Genomic DNA, 19,169 nt, shown 5'->3' on the forward strand with positions numbered 1-19,169 from the left:
AACCTACCAACATTTAGGAAAGAGAAAGAGGGACAAAAACATTTGCAGCGCATAAAAATTTGCCGACCACGCCCATGTTATGACCACACCCCCTAAATACCACATCCTTTTTACAAAATTTGCCAGGTTTTGAAATGTTTGATCACATTTATGTGTTATTACAGTTTCCCTAATGAAAGTGAATTGCCCTTTAAGCTGCAAGACACAGTTTCCTCGAGACCTGCTTATTTTAAATAGTTACAATTGTTTCTTTGCTTATCTTAAATTGTTACAAATGTATCTACGTGTACCTACTATTCTGGGCTCTATGCCAAAAGCCTCAGTTTCAGAAACGTTGTATAATTTTCTGGCTGCTCGGGGCAAGTTATCAAAGAGAAAGTTCTATTTGCCTGATTCCTACAGCCAAACAAAATGTACCAATCACTGCAGTCAGATATACTGGTCTGACCCATGCAATTAGATCTGTAGATCTGATCCCTGCAGCCAAATCTATTCATCTGAACTCTACAGTCAAAGCTGATGTCCCAATCTCACCAGTCAGATCTAGTAGTCTAATCCCTGTAGTCAAATGTTCTCATCACTGAAGACACATGTATTTCAGTCAGATCTAACATTCTGATCCCCGCAAACAGATATAACGTTCTGATCCCTGTAGTCAGATCTAACATTCTGATCCCTGCAAACAAATCTAACATTCTGATCCCTGCAGTCAGATCTATCATTCTGATCCCTACAGACAGATCTAACATTCTGATCCCTGCAGACAAATCTAACATTCTGATCCCTGCAGACAGATCTAATATTCTGATCACTGCCGACAGATCTAACATTCTGATCACTGCCGACAGATCTAACATTCTGATCCTTGCAGACAAATCTAACATTCTTATCCCTGCAGACAGATAAAACATTCTGATCCCTGCAAACAGATCTAACATTCTGATCCCTGCAGACAGATCTAACATTGTGATCACTGCCGACAGATCTAACATTCTGATCCCTGCAGACAGATCTAACATTCTGATCCCTGCAGACAGATCTAACATTCTGATCCCTGCAGACAGATCTAGCATTCTAAACCCTGCAGACAAATCTAACATTCTGATCCCTGCAGATAAATCTAACATTCTGATCCCTGCAGACAGAGCTTACATTCTAATCCCAGCAGACAGATCTAACATTCTGATCCCAGCAGACAGATCTAAAGGTGGCCATACACGGGGCGATAAAAGCTGCCGACAGACCAAGTTGGCAGCTTATTGGCCCGTGTATGGGGCCCTCCGACGGGCTTCCCAGATCGATATCTGGCTGAAAGTTGGCCAGATGTCGATCGGACGGGACTAAAAATCATGTCTGATTGTGGCCGCATCTGTTCGTTGATGCGGTCCCGCGATCCGACCACCCGTTAGCCATCGTTAGGATCCGATATTGCCCACCTCAAGGTTGGCACATCGGGGACAGATGCTCTTTGGCGACATTGCCAAACGAGCGGATCTCTTCATGTATGGCCACCTTAACATTCTGATCCCTGCAGACAGATCTAACATTCTGATCCCTGCAGACAGATCTAACATTCTGATCCCTGCAGACAGATCTAACATTCTGATCCCTGCAGACAGATCTAACATTCTGATCCCTGCAGACAGATCTAACATTCTGATCCCTGCAGACAGATCTAACATTCTGATCCCTGCAGACAGATCTAACATTCTGATCCCTGCAGACAGATCTAACATTCTGATCCCTGCAGACAGATCTAACATTCTGATCCCTGCAGACAGATCTAACATTCTGATCCCTGCAGACAGATCTAACATTCTGATCCCTGCAGACAGATCTAACATTCTGATCCCTGCAGACAGATCTAACATTCTGATAGCCATAGTCATATTTGTTCTTCCCATCCTTCCAGTCCTATTTACAGTTCCAATACCTGCTGCCAGAGTGCAAATTACACTTACAGTGAGAACTCAGCACTTTGTTGAGATCAAAAATGCATAAGCAGAAACTGTGTAACAGACCAGGGATAACATCAATACAAAGATATATTCATGGATAACACAGCAGAACCGCCCTAGTAACAGTCTAGGCTATAAATATATGTGCATCATCCACTCTATAAAGAGACACAGGGGGCTCCTAGGCTTTTTGCCGCATGATGTGGCAACCCCCATGCCCCCACCAGCCTCAATCAGACGGAAATGGGGGGAGAGGGAATTGGGTTTCACTAATGTAGATAGAGCAGTCGCACTTTCCTGCATGGAAATGAAGAATTCCTAGTTTGGCCCATGCCTGAGCCAAGTATCTAACATTATGTCCATAGGCATGGAGGTGCCCTGGAGAAAAATTTGGGCACTGCAGAAAATAGGCAGAATTATTAGAGCATGATAGATATACAATAATGGAGGAGGAATAACAGGTGCAACATTTATAGCATATATTGCAACTCCCATCAACAAAAAGCAGCAGAAAAGTTAACGCTACCTGCTTTATGACTGCTATTGTATCTATATCTTTTCCTCCACAAAGTGGCCCGGACTAGCAATCTTTTGATTCAGGCAAGTGGCGTTACTAGATACTACTGAGCCCCACAGCAAATTATTTTTCAGGGCCCCAAAATGTTTAGAGGTTGACTTGTTTGACCACTATCTATTGAAACTGTATATGAATTAGAGCCTCATAGGGCCCCTAAACCTCCCAGGCCCCCTACAGCCGCAGGGTCTGCTTCTTCTATAGTGACACTGATTCTGGCAAATGCCAAAGGGGCAGCTGAACGATTCCATAGACACTATTTATTGGGCTGGTGGAGACTGTTTTGGCTTCTGTGTAATGCCAGGGCCTTTTTTTGAATCCCAGGCCAGTTCTAGGCCTACTAGGGTAGGGCAGAGTAAGGGACCCAAAGGGACCCAGTAGTTTCCTGTCCAGGATTGAATTATTTCTATAAGCATCACCATTAAAAAAGCAAATAGAGGGTAGACTGAAACATTTTAATCTGAAAGATAAGCCTTTAATTTATTTTGAGGGTTTTTATTGTTTGGTCATGATGAGGTGAAAGTGAGTGTGCTCCTTATAATGCACTTGGTTTTGCAATTCTTTTTCACCCCTCTTTTGTTCCCCTTCTTTAATTCTAAAATCCAGGAATTCTATTGCTAGGTCCTCAAGGGCCCTCTAAAATGAGAACAAAATAGCAGATTTTCTGCAGGGTGACAGTTCTGATATTATATAAGACTCCCACCAAATCGCGCATTTTGAAATGTATCGCTTTCTGTTTCTAGCTTTCTGTCTATCCAATGGCATAACTTAGTGGGTTATTTTGTGTGCACTGTGGGCATCTATCAGTCTATCTATCTATCTATCTATCTATCTATTTATCTAACTTATCTGTTATCTACTGTGTATACTGTGCTTGAATGGCTGCTCCTATGGCTACACAGCAGCTTGTTTATATAAACTATAATAGTACTTATCTGTTATCTAGTGTGTATCTTGTGCTTGAATGGCTGCCCCCATGGCTACACAGCAGCTTGTTTATATAAACTATAGTAGTACTTATCTGTTATCTACTGTGTATCCTGTGCTTGAATGGCTGCCCCCATGGCTACACAGCATCTTGTTTATATAAACTATAGTAGTACTTATCTGTTATCTACTGTGTATCCTGTGCTTGAATGGCTGCCCCCATGGCTACACAGCAGCTTGTTTATATAAACTATAGTAGTACTTATCTGTTATCTACTGTGTATCCTGTGCTTGAATGGCTGCCCCCATGGCTACACAGCAGCTTGTTTATATAAACTATAGTAGTACTTATCTGTTATCTACTGTGTATCCTGTGCTTGAATGGCTGCCCCGTGGCTACACAGCAGCTTGTTAATATAAACTATAGTAGTACTTATCTGTTATCTACTGTGTATCCTGTGCTTGAATGGCTGCCCCCATGGCTACACAGCAGCTTGTTTATATAAACTATAGTAGTACTTATCTGTTATCTACTGTGTACCCTGTGCTTGAATGGCTGCTCCTATGGCTACACAGCAGTTTGTTTATATAAACTATAGTAGTACTTATCTGTTATCTACTGTGTATCCTGTGCTTGAATGGCTGCTCCTATGGCTACACAGCAGCTTGTTTATATAAACTATAGTAGTACTTATCTGTTATCTACTGTGTATCCTGTGCTTGAATGGCTGCTCCTATGGCTACACAGTAGCTTGTTATAGAAAGTATAGTAGTACTTATTTGTTATCTACTGTGTACCCTGTGCTTGAATGGCTGCTCCTATGGCTACACAGCAGTTTGTTTATATAAACTATAGTAGTACTTATCTGTTATCTACTGTGTATCCTGTGCTTGAATGGCTGCTCCTATGGCTACACAGCAGCTTGTTTATATAAACTATAGTAGTACTTATCTGTTATCTACTGTGTATCCTGTGCTTGAATGGCTGCTCCTATGGCTACACAGTAGCTTGTTATAGAAACTATAGTAGTACTTATTTGTTATCTACTGTGTACCCTGTGCTTGAATGGCTGCTCCTATGGCTACACAGCAGTTTGTTTATATAAACTATAGTAGTACTTATCTGTTATCTACTGTGTATCCTGTGCTTGAATGGCTGCTCCTATGGCTACACAGCAGCTTGTTTATATAAACTATAGTAGTACTTATCTGTTATCTACTGTGTATCCTGTGCTTGAATGGCTGCTCCTATGGCTACACAGTAGCTTGTTATAGAAACTATAGTAGTACTTATTTGTTATCTACTGTGTACCCTGTGCTTGAATGGCTGCTCCTATGGCTACACAGCAGTTTGTTTATATAAACTATAGTAGTACTTATCTGTTATCTACTGTGTATCCTGTGCTTGAATGGCTGCTCCTATGGCTACACAGCAGCTTGTTTATATAAACTATAGTAGTACTTATCTGTTATCTACTGTGTATCCTGTGCTTGAATGGCTGCTCCTATGGCTACACAGCAGCTTGTTTATATAAACTATAGTAGTACTTATCTGTTATCTACTGTGTATCCTGTGCTTGAATGGCTGCTCCTATGGCTACACAGCAGCTTGTTTATATAAACTATAGTAGTACTTATCTGTTATCTACTGTGTATCCTGTGCTTGAATGGCTGCTCCTATGGCTACACAGTAGCTTGTTATAGAAACTATAGTTATGTCTGTGAAGCAAACACACCAGTTTTACCATTGCAGGTCAACATTACATGATATTTTCATTACTTTAAAGCACTTTAATTTTTTGGTGTTACTGTTCCTTAAAAGTTACCTGGAGCTGCTTTTTGCCGCCTCTGGTAAATCTATCTATCTATCTCTCTATCTATCTTTTTGTCTGTGTCTCTATCTAGTGTCTATGTCTCTCTATCTAGTGTCTGTCTGTCTGTATGTCTTTCATATTTATTTATTTGTCTTTATTAATCATTCTATATATCCGTCTCTCTGTCTATCTAGGGTCTATCTATGTATGTATGTACCTACATGCAGCTACAAAGTGCAGGTTCATGAGAGAGAGAGAGAGAGAGAGAGAGAGAGAGAGAGAGAGACACAATCAGGAAGCATCAAACCAGCAATGGCTGCCCTAAAAGACAAGGCGTGCAGGACCTTCTATGTCATCAGAAGACACCTGTACCACCTTAAACCACTGATGAGAGTCTGGCTTAGAATCTTCGACAGTGTCATCGCTCCAATCCTCCTTCATGGCAGCGAAGTGTGGGGTCCTGTCACTTACCAAGACCAATCCAAATGGGACTCTAGCCCAACAGAAATATTCCACCTGGAATTCTGTAAGCACCTTCTCCAGGTCCACAGGAGCACCTCAAACTCTGCCTGTCGTGCTGAGCTGGGCAGATTTCCCCTAATATTTCCTATACAGAAGAGGACGCTCTCATACTGGGCACACCTACAGAACAGCAGCCCATACCACCATAAAGCCTGGCTGAACAACCAGACCCAGGGCAAACTATGCACCCTGAAACAACTGATCAGCACCCTGCCCACCCAAGACTCCCACCAACTGACAAAAGGCCAAATAACACAAAAAATAAACAAATTCAAAGAGCAATACGTCTGTGACTGGAGGAACGAAATATCAAATTCCCAGAAACTTTCTATCTACCAATCTCTGGGGTAAGACAGACTGGCCCCATATCTGGAAAGGCTACAGAACCCCAAAGGCAGACAGATCCTGAGTATGTAAAGACTGAGTGTCCACAACTTGGAGATAGAACTGGGACGGCACAGACAGACCTACAGACCCAGGGAGAACAGACTGTGCCAGCGATGTGCCCCAAATACTCAGCACTGAGGGACACCCACTTCCAGAGATTCTCCCGTCACATCCCAGACTTCACATCCATAAAAGAAGAGAGGAAACTCCACTTCCTACTGGGAGAAGAGACACTGACAGTAAGAATAGCTGCACAATATGTAAGAGACTGGTGGCAGGTGTTGTCTGTAGCAATATACAGGAGTAGTGAGCAGTAAATGAGAGCAGATGATAATCCTTTGATATAACAGGTTTTCAGGCAGGTCCCACATGTTGCCCCCAGCCCTCCCAGTGACTGTGACAAATAGAAGAAAGGCAGCAGTGTCCTGACTCACGGTGTATCTGCTTGTACCCAGCTCCCCTGGCATCTCACATAATTACATGGAACTCATTTCACCTGAGCTCTTGCAAGCGCTAAATTTACAGTAAGCGGAAGGGGGTCCTGATGGTTTCCCCGCCGTCTGAATCATCTCTTGTTTATAAACAATTTCCTGACTGTCTGAGAAAGCACTTCATAAATTGACCCATTTATAAAAGCGGCCAGAAGTGCCCAAAGTGAGTGCTCTGAGCAGTCTGTTCAATGGGGTGTTGGAGCTTGGCGGTAGTGCTGGGCTCCAACAGCCTTCCGAAAGCAAGGTTTTTTTGGGGGGAGGGGGTTACAATTTTGACAACTGTAATGAATAATAACTCTGAAAGTATTTAGCAAAGAAAATTACTGATACTGGCCAACCTCCCACAGTTACCAACCTTTCCTCTGGTGCTACCTTGCCTTACTATCAGTGTCGGACTGGGATACCAGGGGCCCACCAGTGAGGGCCCACTTTCCAAACTATTATACCTCCTCTCTTCACTCAACCTCTTTATTCTCCTACTCTCTTTTCTCTACATACTATACTCTATTCTTCCATTATAAAGCCTCTTTATTCCCATAAAGAAACAGAGAATGACCATGAAACAGGCCAAAGGTTAGAAGCAGGAGGGCCCACTGACATCTTGGCCCACCAGGAGTTTTCCTGGTATCCCGGTGGGCCAGTCCGACACTGCTTACTATACACCTGGACCCACAATTACAGTTCCATCCTGTATTTCCTAACTATGCACATTTACTAATACAATCGAATCCCATTCCCAGAGAGGAGGAGAATCCGTGGGGCTCAGAGGAGAAAAACTGTGAGACTTTGGCTAGTCACCCTGCTTACACCCCCACCAACCATATTTGCTAAGAGGTCCTTTAACTGCACGGTGTAGGCTCAGGCCTAGGAATCCGCTAACCGCACAATCATTTCTCTCATTTACAGTTGCAGTTTCCCCTGGAGAATGAAACCGGATTCCAAGAACCACAGCGAGAGAGACGCACCAGCACATTGTGCACATTTCTGCTGACAGTAAACACAGAAACAAAGAATTATAATGTTAATGCTCATATGCCCCCCCAATACAGCCCCAGCACTAGTGTGTTTGTGTAAGCCCAAAACCCCTAGTGCATGTGCACCCCCCCATAATCCCTCATACTGACATTTCAACATAAAAAAGGGTCAACATTAAAACGTAAGCTCAAAAGACAAGCCAAAATCACTGCAGGTTCAGACCAGAGTTGCCTGCACTGCTGCAAACCCTTCATTCTGTACTTTTATTTTCATTTTATCCCAACTCACGAGCCCTCACTTGAATCAGCTCAGCTTTATAGTAATATGAGAAGGGAACCCTGACCTCGGTCTAGGGCCCTTTATTTAACCTTGGGTCCCCAGATCTTGCTGGGCTACAACTCCCAGAATTCTTCAACATATAACCAAGAGGGAAAGCATGCTGGGAATTGCAGTCTACCAACATTTAGGGACTCCATGTTAAGAAATAGTGTTCCTGAAAGATGTTCCCGGGGCTGCTGCATGGGACAATAAGTAAAGTGAACCCGCTGCCAATGCATGAGCATGGCAGCCCCCCTGTGGGCATGAGTTACATGGCATACTTACCCCAAGCAGCTCATTCTGCTCAAGGAGTGGGCATCATTCCTGCAGCTAACTCTGGGCTATTCATCAGCATCTGGTACCCACAGGCTCCCTCCTCGCTTGCTGGAGCATCTACTGGTGTCTGCCAAAGCCGACTGCAGCCCGGTGGAGATTGGGGAAATCTGACAGTGTGTGTGTGAGAGTGTTTGCGGGGAGGGGGAGACGACAGCGAGGGAGGAGCAGGGGATGTCTGAATGCTGAGATTTAGCCCCTGCGAGCTTCTATCACACGCCAGAATTTGCAACAGATGCAGGAATATTCCTGTAGTGCGCTACAGCTGCTGCACTGTAAGGAGAGGATTAATCTCCAACAGGAATCATCTGCTGCACTAATGAGTCAGAACTACACACAGAGAGGGACATTTATATCTATATATGAGAACAAATGCACAGACCCTCACATATGCACTGGGCGGGCAGAAGAGGAAAGGAGAGGGTTAAATATAATCCAAGCATCTCTCTCCTATCAGTCTATTAGACTTCATACTTGTAGTAAGCCCTTGGGGACAGGGCCCTCATTAACGGTTTTATGCAGATTTTTATTTACCCTTATGTACAGTGCTGCGGAATATGTTGGTGCTATATAAACAAATGGGATGGAGTTGAATTCATTCACCAACAGTGGGATACGATTCAATTCATTCACCTTTCCAACGAATGCCCTTTCTACTGCTGCAATCTAGATAGCTGCCAACTCCTGTCCAACACAATTGGCATATTATTGGCAAGTGTCTGCCCAACAAAGATCTAGTTTAGTTATGTATACTTGACAGTCCCATAGTATATCAATGTGGTTCTCCCCTATTATGATATGATCAGTGCTCCATGTGGTCTACCCAGAGCCACCATCAGAATTCATGTGCCCCCCTACAACAACATTTTCTGCGCAACTTGGCTCCCAGTTTATCGTAACTTGGCTCCTATTTCTGCGCAACTCGGCTCCTACTTTGGCACAAATTGGCTCATGCTTCAGCGCAACTCACCTTCTACTTCAGTGCAACTCGGCTCCTACTATGGCGCAACTTGGCTCCTATTTTGACACAACTCAGCTCCAACTTCGGCGCAACTCGGCTCATACTTTAGAGCAATTTGGCTCCTGCTTTGGTGCTACTCAGCTCCTACTTCGGTGCAACTCGGATCTTACTTCGTTGCAACTTAGCTCTTAGTTTGGTGCAACTCGGCTCCTACTTCGGCGCAACTCAGCTCCTACTTTGGAGCAACTTGGCTCCTACTTCGGTGCAACTCAGCTCGTACTTTGCTGCAACTCGGCTCCTACTTCAGCGCAACTTGGCTCCTGCTTCAGTGCATCTCGGCTCCTACTTCGTTGCAACTCGGCTCCTACTTCACTGCAACTCGGCTCCTAGTTCAGTGCAACTCGGCTAATACAGGAAAGCAGCATGGCCGGGCCCCCCTCAACATATAGAAGCCATCGGGCCTGGGACAATTGTCCTCCCAGTGCCCCCCTCATGGCAGCTCTGGGTCTACCACCTTGGTATCCAAAAGGGGCAAAGAAACAAGAAACACCAGGATACCAGGAAAACTCCCAGTGGGCCCAGGTGTCAGTGTTTTGTGAGAACAAAGAGGCTAAATAGATGGAATAATCCTATATAATAAAGTTGAAGTGTCTCTGCGTCCAGTCCCTGTGTCCGTGGGATTGCGCTACTGCGCATGTGCCCCACGGACCTCTAGTGCCCGTTAATTTAACGGGCTTAATGTCTAGTAGATTATAATATGTAAAGAAAACAGACTAGGAGAATAGAGGTTGAGTGAGGAGAGGAAGAATAATAGTACTGAGAGTGGGCCCCTGGTCTACGGTTTTTGGGTGAGCCCCTGGTCTAAGGTTTTTGGGTGAGCCCTTGGTGTTCCAGTCCAACACTGAACCCAGGTATTCTCTGCACCAATTCCAAGCTGGGCACATGCACAATATCAGAGTCTCTATAGAGGTTTTGTACTGCACACAGTGTTGGACTGGGGCCCAACAGAGTTAGGAAAAAACTACACGGGAGATTTTGATCAGATTTTGTGGGTCAGATTTTATCTGATCTTGCCATGCAGGTTTTGTAGGATCCTTTAAAATCTAATCCTCTATAACAGGGGTTTCAAACCTTTTTTACCTGTGAGCCACATTCAAAAATAAAAAGAGATGGGGAGCAACACAGACATGCAAAAAGTTCCTGGGGGTGCCAAATAAGGGCTGTGATTGCCTATTTGGTGGCCCCTATGTGGACTGGCAGACTACAGGAGGCTCTATTTGGCAACACAACTGGTTTTTATGCAACCAAATTTGATTCCAAGCCTGGAATTCAAAAAGAAGCACCTGCTTTGAGTCCACTAGCAGCTTGAGAGCTTGAGAGCTACTGGTTGGCGATCACTGCCCTATAGCTAGAATGTAAAGTCAGATCAGATAGGTGGAGTAGTTTGTTCCTGCAGCTTCATCCAACAGTCAATGTATTTCAAGGGAAAAAGAAAAGTCGGACAGACACCATCAGATTTTATCTCATCTGATGAAGATGCAGCATTCTCATCCGACAGTCATGTTGCGTCGGATTTCCATGTAGTTTACACATCAGATTTTTTGTATCAGTCCCATTATATTTTGACCCATGCGACCACATCCGACTTCTAGGATGTGTTTTGTCTATCCGACTACAAAATATCCTGTGGGGTTTAGCCCTTAGGGGGCACCTAATATATTAGCTAGTTTACCTTTCATTCTCCTTAATTGCCCATCCTCTATAAATACTCTTACCAATGTAGCCCATAATGATGGAGGCTTCCTGGTACATACACTGCCCCTTACTTCTACTGCTTGAACTATTCTACAGTTAGGCCTGGACACAAGAGGGGAGATCTTAAGGTTACCAAGTGCATCTTTTTGCTTCCCCAAGTAAAGTACCCCTGAGGCAAGGTTTCCCAATGTGTTCCCAAAATGTCTCTCTAGGTGTTTCTTTTGTTTGGAGTCCGAATGGACCAAACAGCAAAGCATTTGACAGTACAGCAGGCTAAAAGCAACAGTAGCTGGCACACTGAATACTATGGAGAGTCATTTTAATGACAGATGTTATTAATATCTCAGTTTCAGTGTAGTTATCTATCAGGTCAGATGGCACATGCCCGCCACTCCCATTGGGTGCAAATAGCTGCTCAGCAGCAATTCATTTGCAGAGATTAACTGCTAAATCTCCTCTAGGGGCTTAGAATTTAATTTGCATAGACCCTTTAGGGGCCACAGTGGCCTGGAAGGTTTTTATTTCCACTACGCTGATGATCTTACTTGGGGGGATTAGGCAGAGACCAGCTGTTTATTCTTCTTGTGGATTTGAACTGTATATAATGCACCCATGTCTACCACTCATATACATACTGTATTGTGTTGACACCAAAGGGCACAGCAAAATAAATAAACAAAGTACACACACATATACTGTACAGTATATGCATAATCAATGTTAGGGGGCTCAGCGGGAGTAGTCCGGACCAAGGAGGAAGCCCAGGAATCAAAGTCCAAGTTCGTAATTCCAAATAGGGTTAAAGAGTATAAGAAACCCAAATCCAGGCAACGTTCAAAAGGCAGGCAGATAAACAGCAAAGTCGAAAAAACAGGCAGGGTCAAAGTCCACAGATCAGTTCAACAAGAATAATCGAGTACCCAGGAATGTCCAAAACAAACGCTATAATCGGGCATTGAACCAGTGACCTGGAAGGGTTTTTAAAGTAGAATTTCGCGGCATGCGCGTGACATCATCACGCCGGTGTCAACACACCGGCGTCTGTGTTACATGTGTAGTCAATAGGCGCCGTCATCTTTGATGCGTCGACGGAGGCGCTGAAAGAAGTGACCGTGCCAAGCGGTCCTGACACTCAAGATCTCAGTGTACAGCCCCCCATGCTCCCTCTTCAGCCACAAGCCAATTGCTAAGCAGTCTAGTGGCTCTGGACCAGTGAGTATGTACCAAACCAAACCTGCAACTGAAGTATATGTTTATCTTTGCAGTTTAGACTAGTGATCCAGGCACAGTTAAGTTAAGGGAAGTGATGAGGTTGTGTACTAGCAATGCCAACCCCCCCCCTCACCAGGTATGCAAATTTGAGGTGAGGTTGTGAGGGTCTCAGGAAGAAGTAAGGCCAAAAGTGCCTATGCCATCAGGTGTATTCCTTCCACTTGTAGAAGACTGTGCAGACTATGCTGATATCTCTGCAAATCCATCTAGAATTTCTTATGAATGTTTCCCTTGGATAGACCACCAATTGTCTGATAGATGTTGGGTTCTACCAACACCCCTTGAAACCTATTTGCACATGTAAATTAGTCTGATTGATTGTCTTATTGGCCTAACGGACAGACAGGGGGGAGAGTTGTAGGGGGCCCCGAGGGTAAGGGGGGCCCGGCCACGCCACACTTATTTGATTAGCCAGGCCCCCCATCTTTCTGAGAGCTGCTGACTTTGGGAAGGCATGGATGTTTAAGGTGCCCTGGCCACCAATTTTCTTTTAATGTGGGGGGCCTGGCCACCAATTTTGGCCACCAATTTTTTTTTCTCATGTGGGGTCCTAGCCACCAATATTTTTTAATGGGGTGCCCTGGCCACAAATGTTTTTTATGGGGGGCCCTGACCACCAATATCTTTTTATTTTTTATTAACATGTGGGAACCCTAGCCACCAATATTTTTTTTGTTTTTTTACTGTGTGGTGGGGAGCGTGGACCTGTAGGTGGGGCTTGCGGTGGGCGTAGCCCAGGGGGCCCAGTAAATGTTGTCGTATGGGGCCCTGCGATTTCTGATGGCGGTCCTGCATGTAGTTACTTTAACTAATGCTATTATGCAGAGAGGCACAGAATCCTCAATACTATGACTGGAGGGAAACAAGCTAGGGACCACCGTGTGGGGTTTACCTTGACGTGGTATGGTGGCTTATCAACTTTATGATCATAACTTTGTAAGTAAAAAACCCCTGTCTTTGTGAACACATGCATTTGCATATCTACTGAATTACTTAGACAGGGACCCAGGGAATGTGCACTGACCAATTTGGCTATGTCTGTAGCACTTCCCTTATACTTTTTACTTAGCAATGCGAGTGCTCCCACAACCCTCCTTTGTATTTGCTATGTAGGTGCATGGCCACCTTTATTCTATTGCATTTGTTCAGGCCACCACCTCCCCAAAGACCTTCTCTTATTTTCTTTAAAGCCAACAGACATTGTCCATCATGACCAATAATGCCCCTACAGAATGCCCAGATGGTCAGGTAGGATGGTTATAAATCACCAAACCGTTGACCCAATTTGAGCAAGCATGGCCACCTTGGAAGTTGGAAGCTACATGTGCTCCATGGACTTATTCTGTGGGTCGCTATATTGGTGATGGTGTCCTCACCTAGCCTCATTGCAGAACATCTTTGGTCAATGGCCCATCTGGAAGTATAAATGGTTGCAATGAAATACTTATTATACTGGAAGCAGGTTCTCCAAAACGCCCAGTTACACCCCTAGTCAACTCACTTACGCCCCCATCCAACCCAGTCCTATCCCTTCACAGCCACCTTCAAGCCACCAGTATTATTTATTTTTTTTATTTAAAAAGGTGGCAACAAGCAACTGGCTTACTGAGCAACTGGAGCTCACACACGCCGGCTGGAAAATCTCTTTAGCACAGATGAGCATTCAAATGGCAATAAACCGCAAGTGGCACTTTCTTCGAGTCTTTGTGTTCCTGACATTTGGGGAGGGTACCAGACGCCAGGAAGTGACACTTTCCAAAAGTGAGTCATGAAAGCAGTGATCTTTAAACCATTGATTTCTTGGCCATTTAAAGGCTTGGCTGACAGCAGTCTTCTGCGCTCTCACTGAAAATTCCTCCCTGCCAAACAAAATGAATGGCCAATTCTTAAAGGCTTATAAATCAAAACACAAATTGGTTAAAACATTTTAAAGGATAATTCAATAATTATTGAATTGATGAATGCCGATCTTACTGGATGATAAAATGTTCTGGCTATAGAGAAATAATAGAGTTCATCAGGCACAGTATAAAAACACCTTTTCTTTTCCAGCTACTTAACGGTCAGTTATTTGGGCATTGCTGACCTACAGGCAGATCTTTGCCATCAACCAAAGCTCCAAATAGCTTCAAGGGCGAGAAAAGCCTTTTCTAAAAATAGATCACCTTGTCAAAACAACAGAAATGGTTTAGCTCTGGGCAGTTGAACTTGTAAGAAAGTACACTAAAAGCACTGACCTGCAGGCTGAAATGTCTATGCCACATTATACCTCAAGGGGGAGAAATCTGTCATGTGACTACATTACGTAGAATAGGAGAACGTGCAATATAGGTCACCTCTTTCTTTTTTATCCTATTAAAGGACAAGTTTTAATCAGTGGGGATGCCCATATGTTTGGCATCCCCCAATAGGCAAATACAATAACCTTCTGCCCCCCCCCACTTGGAGCATTGCTTTTATTTAAAAAAATGCCCCAGCTGGGCGCATGGGACTGCCATCTTTTTTCCTTGCACTGGCTTGGGTGGGTACATGCACACATTATAGGAATTCTGCCACCACCCCAAGAATGAATAAGAAATACCTGGTAGGTGAAGAAATATGGTGGTATCACATTCCCTAAGCAATTACCCCAGGCTAGTGCATTTATATATAAGAGGCAGCCCTTGAACCACTGTCTGGTGCTTATAATATAACTTTCAACTCTTTGTTTTGTAGACTCAGAGCCAATGCTTCTGATCCATATGGCGCTTCCATCTGTATATACACAAGTAACCTTACACTCTAGTCTAGTGCATTGGCTTTTGTAAGCATTGGGTTCGAGGTGAAGGAAGACTGGCTGTTATAATTGACACCGTTTTGGAAATAAACAATTGTCTTAAGTCATTCTTGTATAGACTTCCAAGAGTAGAAGTATTTGGCCCAAATCTTATCCAGATAACATTTCCCATCCAACATATTTGCATCCTCGAGATCGGAGGGCAATGTGTTAGGAGGCCTGGTATGTCGCTGGTTTGCTGCCATCGGCCATTGGAAGGGAATTTTAAAAATAAATTAACTAAGTGTAATTAGTTTGGTACCTGATGTTGTCAATCAGAAGATGGTGGGGCTCCTGAGTGAGGATCATGGAAAGAGAATATGCCAAGGTATCTACCTTCCTGTCCTGTGCATACTGCCTCAGTAGAGAGAATACCTTCTCCTTCAAGGCTGACTGATCTCCAAGGATCTCATCAAGCTGCAAAAGACAATAGCCAATGACGGAGCTGCAGACAAAATGGAAGGTGGGGTACTCACTATGCTCCCCATTATATTTCATTTTGAAGTTACTGCCCGAAGGCAACTGGAAATTTACATCTCAAAATCCAACTACTGCAATCACCCATTACAATTTTACACCTTCCCTCCTTTGTAAAGTCACCAATAACAAATAGTTTGTACTGTTCAGTATTTTACAGTGGCCACTTGTACATGCACAAGAGAGTGGAGTTTTAGATGGCAACCTTAAGTCTTGCCTGTAGACTGCCTAATAAACAGATATTTGTCACAAATGGCCACGTATGTGGTGTTACAAAGTTGCGCCATTTTGTTCTTTCTTCCTTGGGCTAATACTAATGTAATGGAACTGACCTAGTCAGCTGGAAGCCTCAGCCCACAAGCATTTTTTTGTCCAACCAGATCGATATGTGAATGTGTCAAACTGAACACTGATTGGGAAAAAGTAATCATTTTAGTTCTGTACATGGACAGACAGGGTATCAATTCAGTTAAGAGAGATAGAAGATGATATCTTCCACGTATGGGCACCTTAATTGTTTACTAAGCCTAAAGTCTTCCAGGAAATGAATAATGTGGTCTAATGGTGGTTTATGGTTTATTGAACTGTATTATTCAATGGTGATTTACCTTCAAACTGCAAGGTTGAGGACTACACGCAGTCAATAGAAACCATGAATTTAAGACCAGGTGGGACCCTCCAAAGAACTTTTAGACCCCTGCAGTTTGCTCAAGGAACAAATGTGCACTAAGTCAAATTGTCTCTTTAGACACACCCAACATATATTCTGTCCCCCTTTAAAATGACTTACCTTCCTGTTAAATTCCTGCGCTCTGAGTTTATGCACTTGGCAAGTGTTTTCTATTCCTTTTCCGCCAGCACTAAATGCCCTACTGTGCCTCTGCCTCTGACCCACACACAGCAGGCCCAAATGCAGTGTATCCCAGTCACATGAGGTCAGCAGTTGGGTCACCTCTGTTAAGTCAGTTACGGGAATCCCATTAACTTGCAGAAGGAAGTCCCCAGTTCGAACTCCAGCATTGAATGCTAGAGAACCAGAAGTAACACTGCCGACTTGTAGAGGTCTTCCACTGGTGATTGTAAGGCCAAGCTCCTCTTGGTTTCCTCCTGCCAGTTCCACCTGCTGGACACGTGAAATAACGCCAATACTTGGGGGCACTTTGTGGCATTCCCGGCCTAGTCGTGTCAAAGAATCACAGCTCAACGATGAAACGGGCATTCCTTCCACCTCCAGGATCTGGTCCCCAGGCTGAAGACCAGCTGTGTGAGCGCTGCTTCCGGCCTCTACCCATAATATATAACAAGGCCCTGAGCCACCCACACCAAAGCCAAATGTTTCCGGCCAGCCCTCGTTTGTTACTGGCATTGATGTAACTAAAACGGAAAGAGAAAAGGCATGAGGATATAATGCAGTCTTCCATCACCAAAAAGAGTTGGACTGGGCTGCCAGTGTACCAGAGCATTTCCTGGCCCAGGTCCTAGTTTGTTCTGCTGCTTTCCAAACAGGTAGAGGCAATACTTCATGAAAGAAAAAGGAAAATCTTTGAAGGTGCCAAGTTTTCAGGCACCTCCCAGTTATTCTAATTGCTTACCAGTAACCCCTTGCTGAAGCTCCTCTTCTTCAAAAAAAAAAAAAACAGGGTACTGTTTGCAGAGGGCTGCCATTTTATTTTGTCACATGCATGGAACAGAAATCTTGCAAACAGTTCAACAAGCACATGTGCTCACTCAAACCCAACAGGGGATGCTTGAAAGACCAAAAGAAGATGGCAGCACCAACATAAACAAACAGTACCCCTTGCAGGCATATTTTTGTTTGTTTTAATCCAGTGGATCGTTTATAAACCTTAATTAGTATCCATTCTATGAAAGCTTGGAAGACTTACTAACATGTCCTGTTGCATCCCTTGGGTTCCTCTGAAACCTCCATACAAAGAAGCTGTGCTTCTGCTTCATGAGACGATTGAGAGAACAGAATTATCTTCTCTGAATGAACATTCAGGTGATCGTCTGCCCATTCCCTGCTCACGCATAATACTGCTGGTGCTGCCACACTACATGCTTCAACATCCACAAATAACGTCTTACAGATCACAGAGGAGCAGACATATAAAGACACAGGTATAGGGAATGAATATGGCCGTTAATTGGCTGCACCTTAGAAAATAAAGAGCTCAGGATGGAGTTAATCCGGATAAGATGGCTTTGTCCGTCACAAAGTGCCCATGTGCACGGACAAACAATAACAGAAACAATGTAAACAATGAGGGGCTCATTATTTAACTTTCCCGCAAATAGTATTTTTAGTGCTAAAAATTGTGGATTCTACTGATTACTCTAAACCAGGAAAAAGTTGTAATTTAGTTAGCAATAAAACCACAAAAACTGTAATACGAAAGTTCGTCAATTGTTCTTATGCAATAGTACCATTTTTCCTTAATTCTGGCATTTTTTTTTTCTGTAGTAATTGCGAAGAGATTTTCATTGTCCTATTCAGTTCATTCTGCTTTTTTTTTTTTGTGTGTTTTTTAGATGGATCTTATGAATTCGGATCTAATAAATTACATGCCTTTTTAGTTTTAGAGAACCTGCAAAACCACTGAAATGAGAATGTCAATAAATGAGCTTTCAAGTGTTTAGAATGTAAGTTCTTCTGCCTAGGGAAAGACGGTGTACAATGTAACCACTAAGCCTCTACCGGCCTAAAACATGCTGAAAACATGTGGTCATAGTGAATGCAGTGAAGTAAAATAATGTCATTACACAAAGATGCACAATATAAAACACACCCTTAGCAGAGAATATTTGCAGACTAACATGACCATTATTAAACCAATAATTTAAGCCTATAGTTGCATTTCTTACCTGACCCGAGCGCAGAGAGAATGCAGTCGCACACAGACCTCTACAGGCCCCTGGCTTTTTGTATCAGTTACATGCAGGCAGCTAAAGAGAAGGCAGTATCTATAGCAAGCAGTAACCTAATAAGCCTCCCTGCTTGTGTGATATTGTGATGACAGGACAGGTACTGGGGGCCCAGCTCTGTCACACAGGAAAGAGAAGAGCCTCCAGCAAGTGCAGAGAATCCCTTCATTCCTTTGCAATCTAGGGTTGTCAGACTACAAGTCCCAGAATGCTCTCACAAGTGGTACAGAGTATTATAGTATAAGAATTATGGCAACTCTAGCATACCTCCCAACATTTTGGAAGTAAAAAGAGGGACAAAAAAAAAATTTCCGCATGTAGCGCAGCAAATTTTTTGACCACACCACTTTCAGTGGCCACACCCCCTAATTACCATGTTTGTTTTACAAAATTTGGCAGGTTATGAAAGTTTGAAAATATTTCTCCTTATCTAAACTGTGTTTTTGTGTCTCAAAATTGTTACAAAGTATCTTATTTGCACCTGTTAGCTGTTCTGGGCTCTCTGCTAAAAGCCAATTAAGTGAGAAACTTTGTTTCTTTTTCTGGCTGTTCAGTGCAGAGAAAAGAGGGACTTTCCAGTACAAATGAGGGACTGCGGGTTGAGCTGTCAAAAGAGGGACTGTCCCTCCGAAAAAGGGACAGTTGGGAGGTATGCTCTAGGCATG

General features: G+C 43.5%; 1 protein-coding gene across 2 annotated transcripts in view; it reads right to left on the reverse strand.

Moving 5' to 3' along the window:
• The window catches only part of grid2ip.S (glutamate receptor, ionotropic, delta 2 (Grid2) interacting protein S homeolog), a 67,580-nt gene extending 48,824 nt beyond the window's left edge, over positions 1–18,756 (reverse strand). The window contains exons 1-2 of one of the 2 annotated variants that reach the window (NM_001374462.1): positions 16,370–18,756; positions 15,365–15,519 (exon numbers count right to left, since the gene is read on the reverse strand). In NM_001374462.1, the coding sequence (NP_001361391.1) occupies positions 15,365–15,519; positions 16,370–16,945 (731 nt within the window). In that variant the 5' untranslated portion in view covers positions 16,946–18,756. Of the gene's footprint in view, positions 1–8,251; positions 8,528–15,364; positions 15,520–16,369 lie in introns of those variants that run through there. The other variant, XM_041577612.1, reaches the window with a different exon arrangement.
• Positions 18,757–19,169: the final 413 nt, after the last annotated feature.

This window comes from Xenopus laevis, chromosome 9_10S (assembly GCF_017654675.1).
Source record: "Xenopus laevis strain J_2021 chromosome 9_10S, Xenopus_laevis_v10.1, whole genome shotgun sequence".
Lineage (NCBI taxonomy): Eukaryota > Metazoa > Chordata > Amphibia > Anura > Pipidae > Xenopus > Xenopus laevis.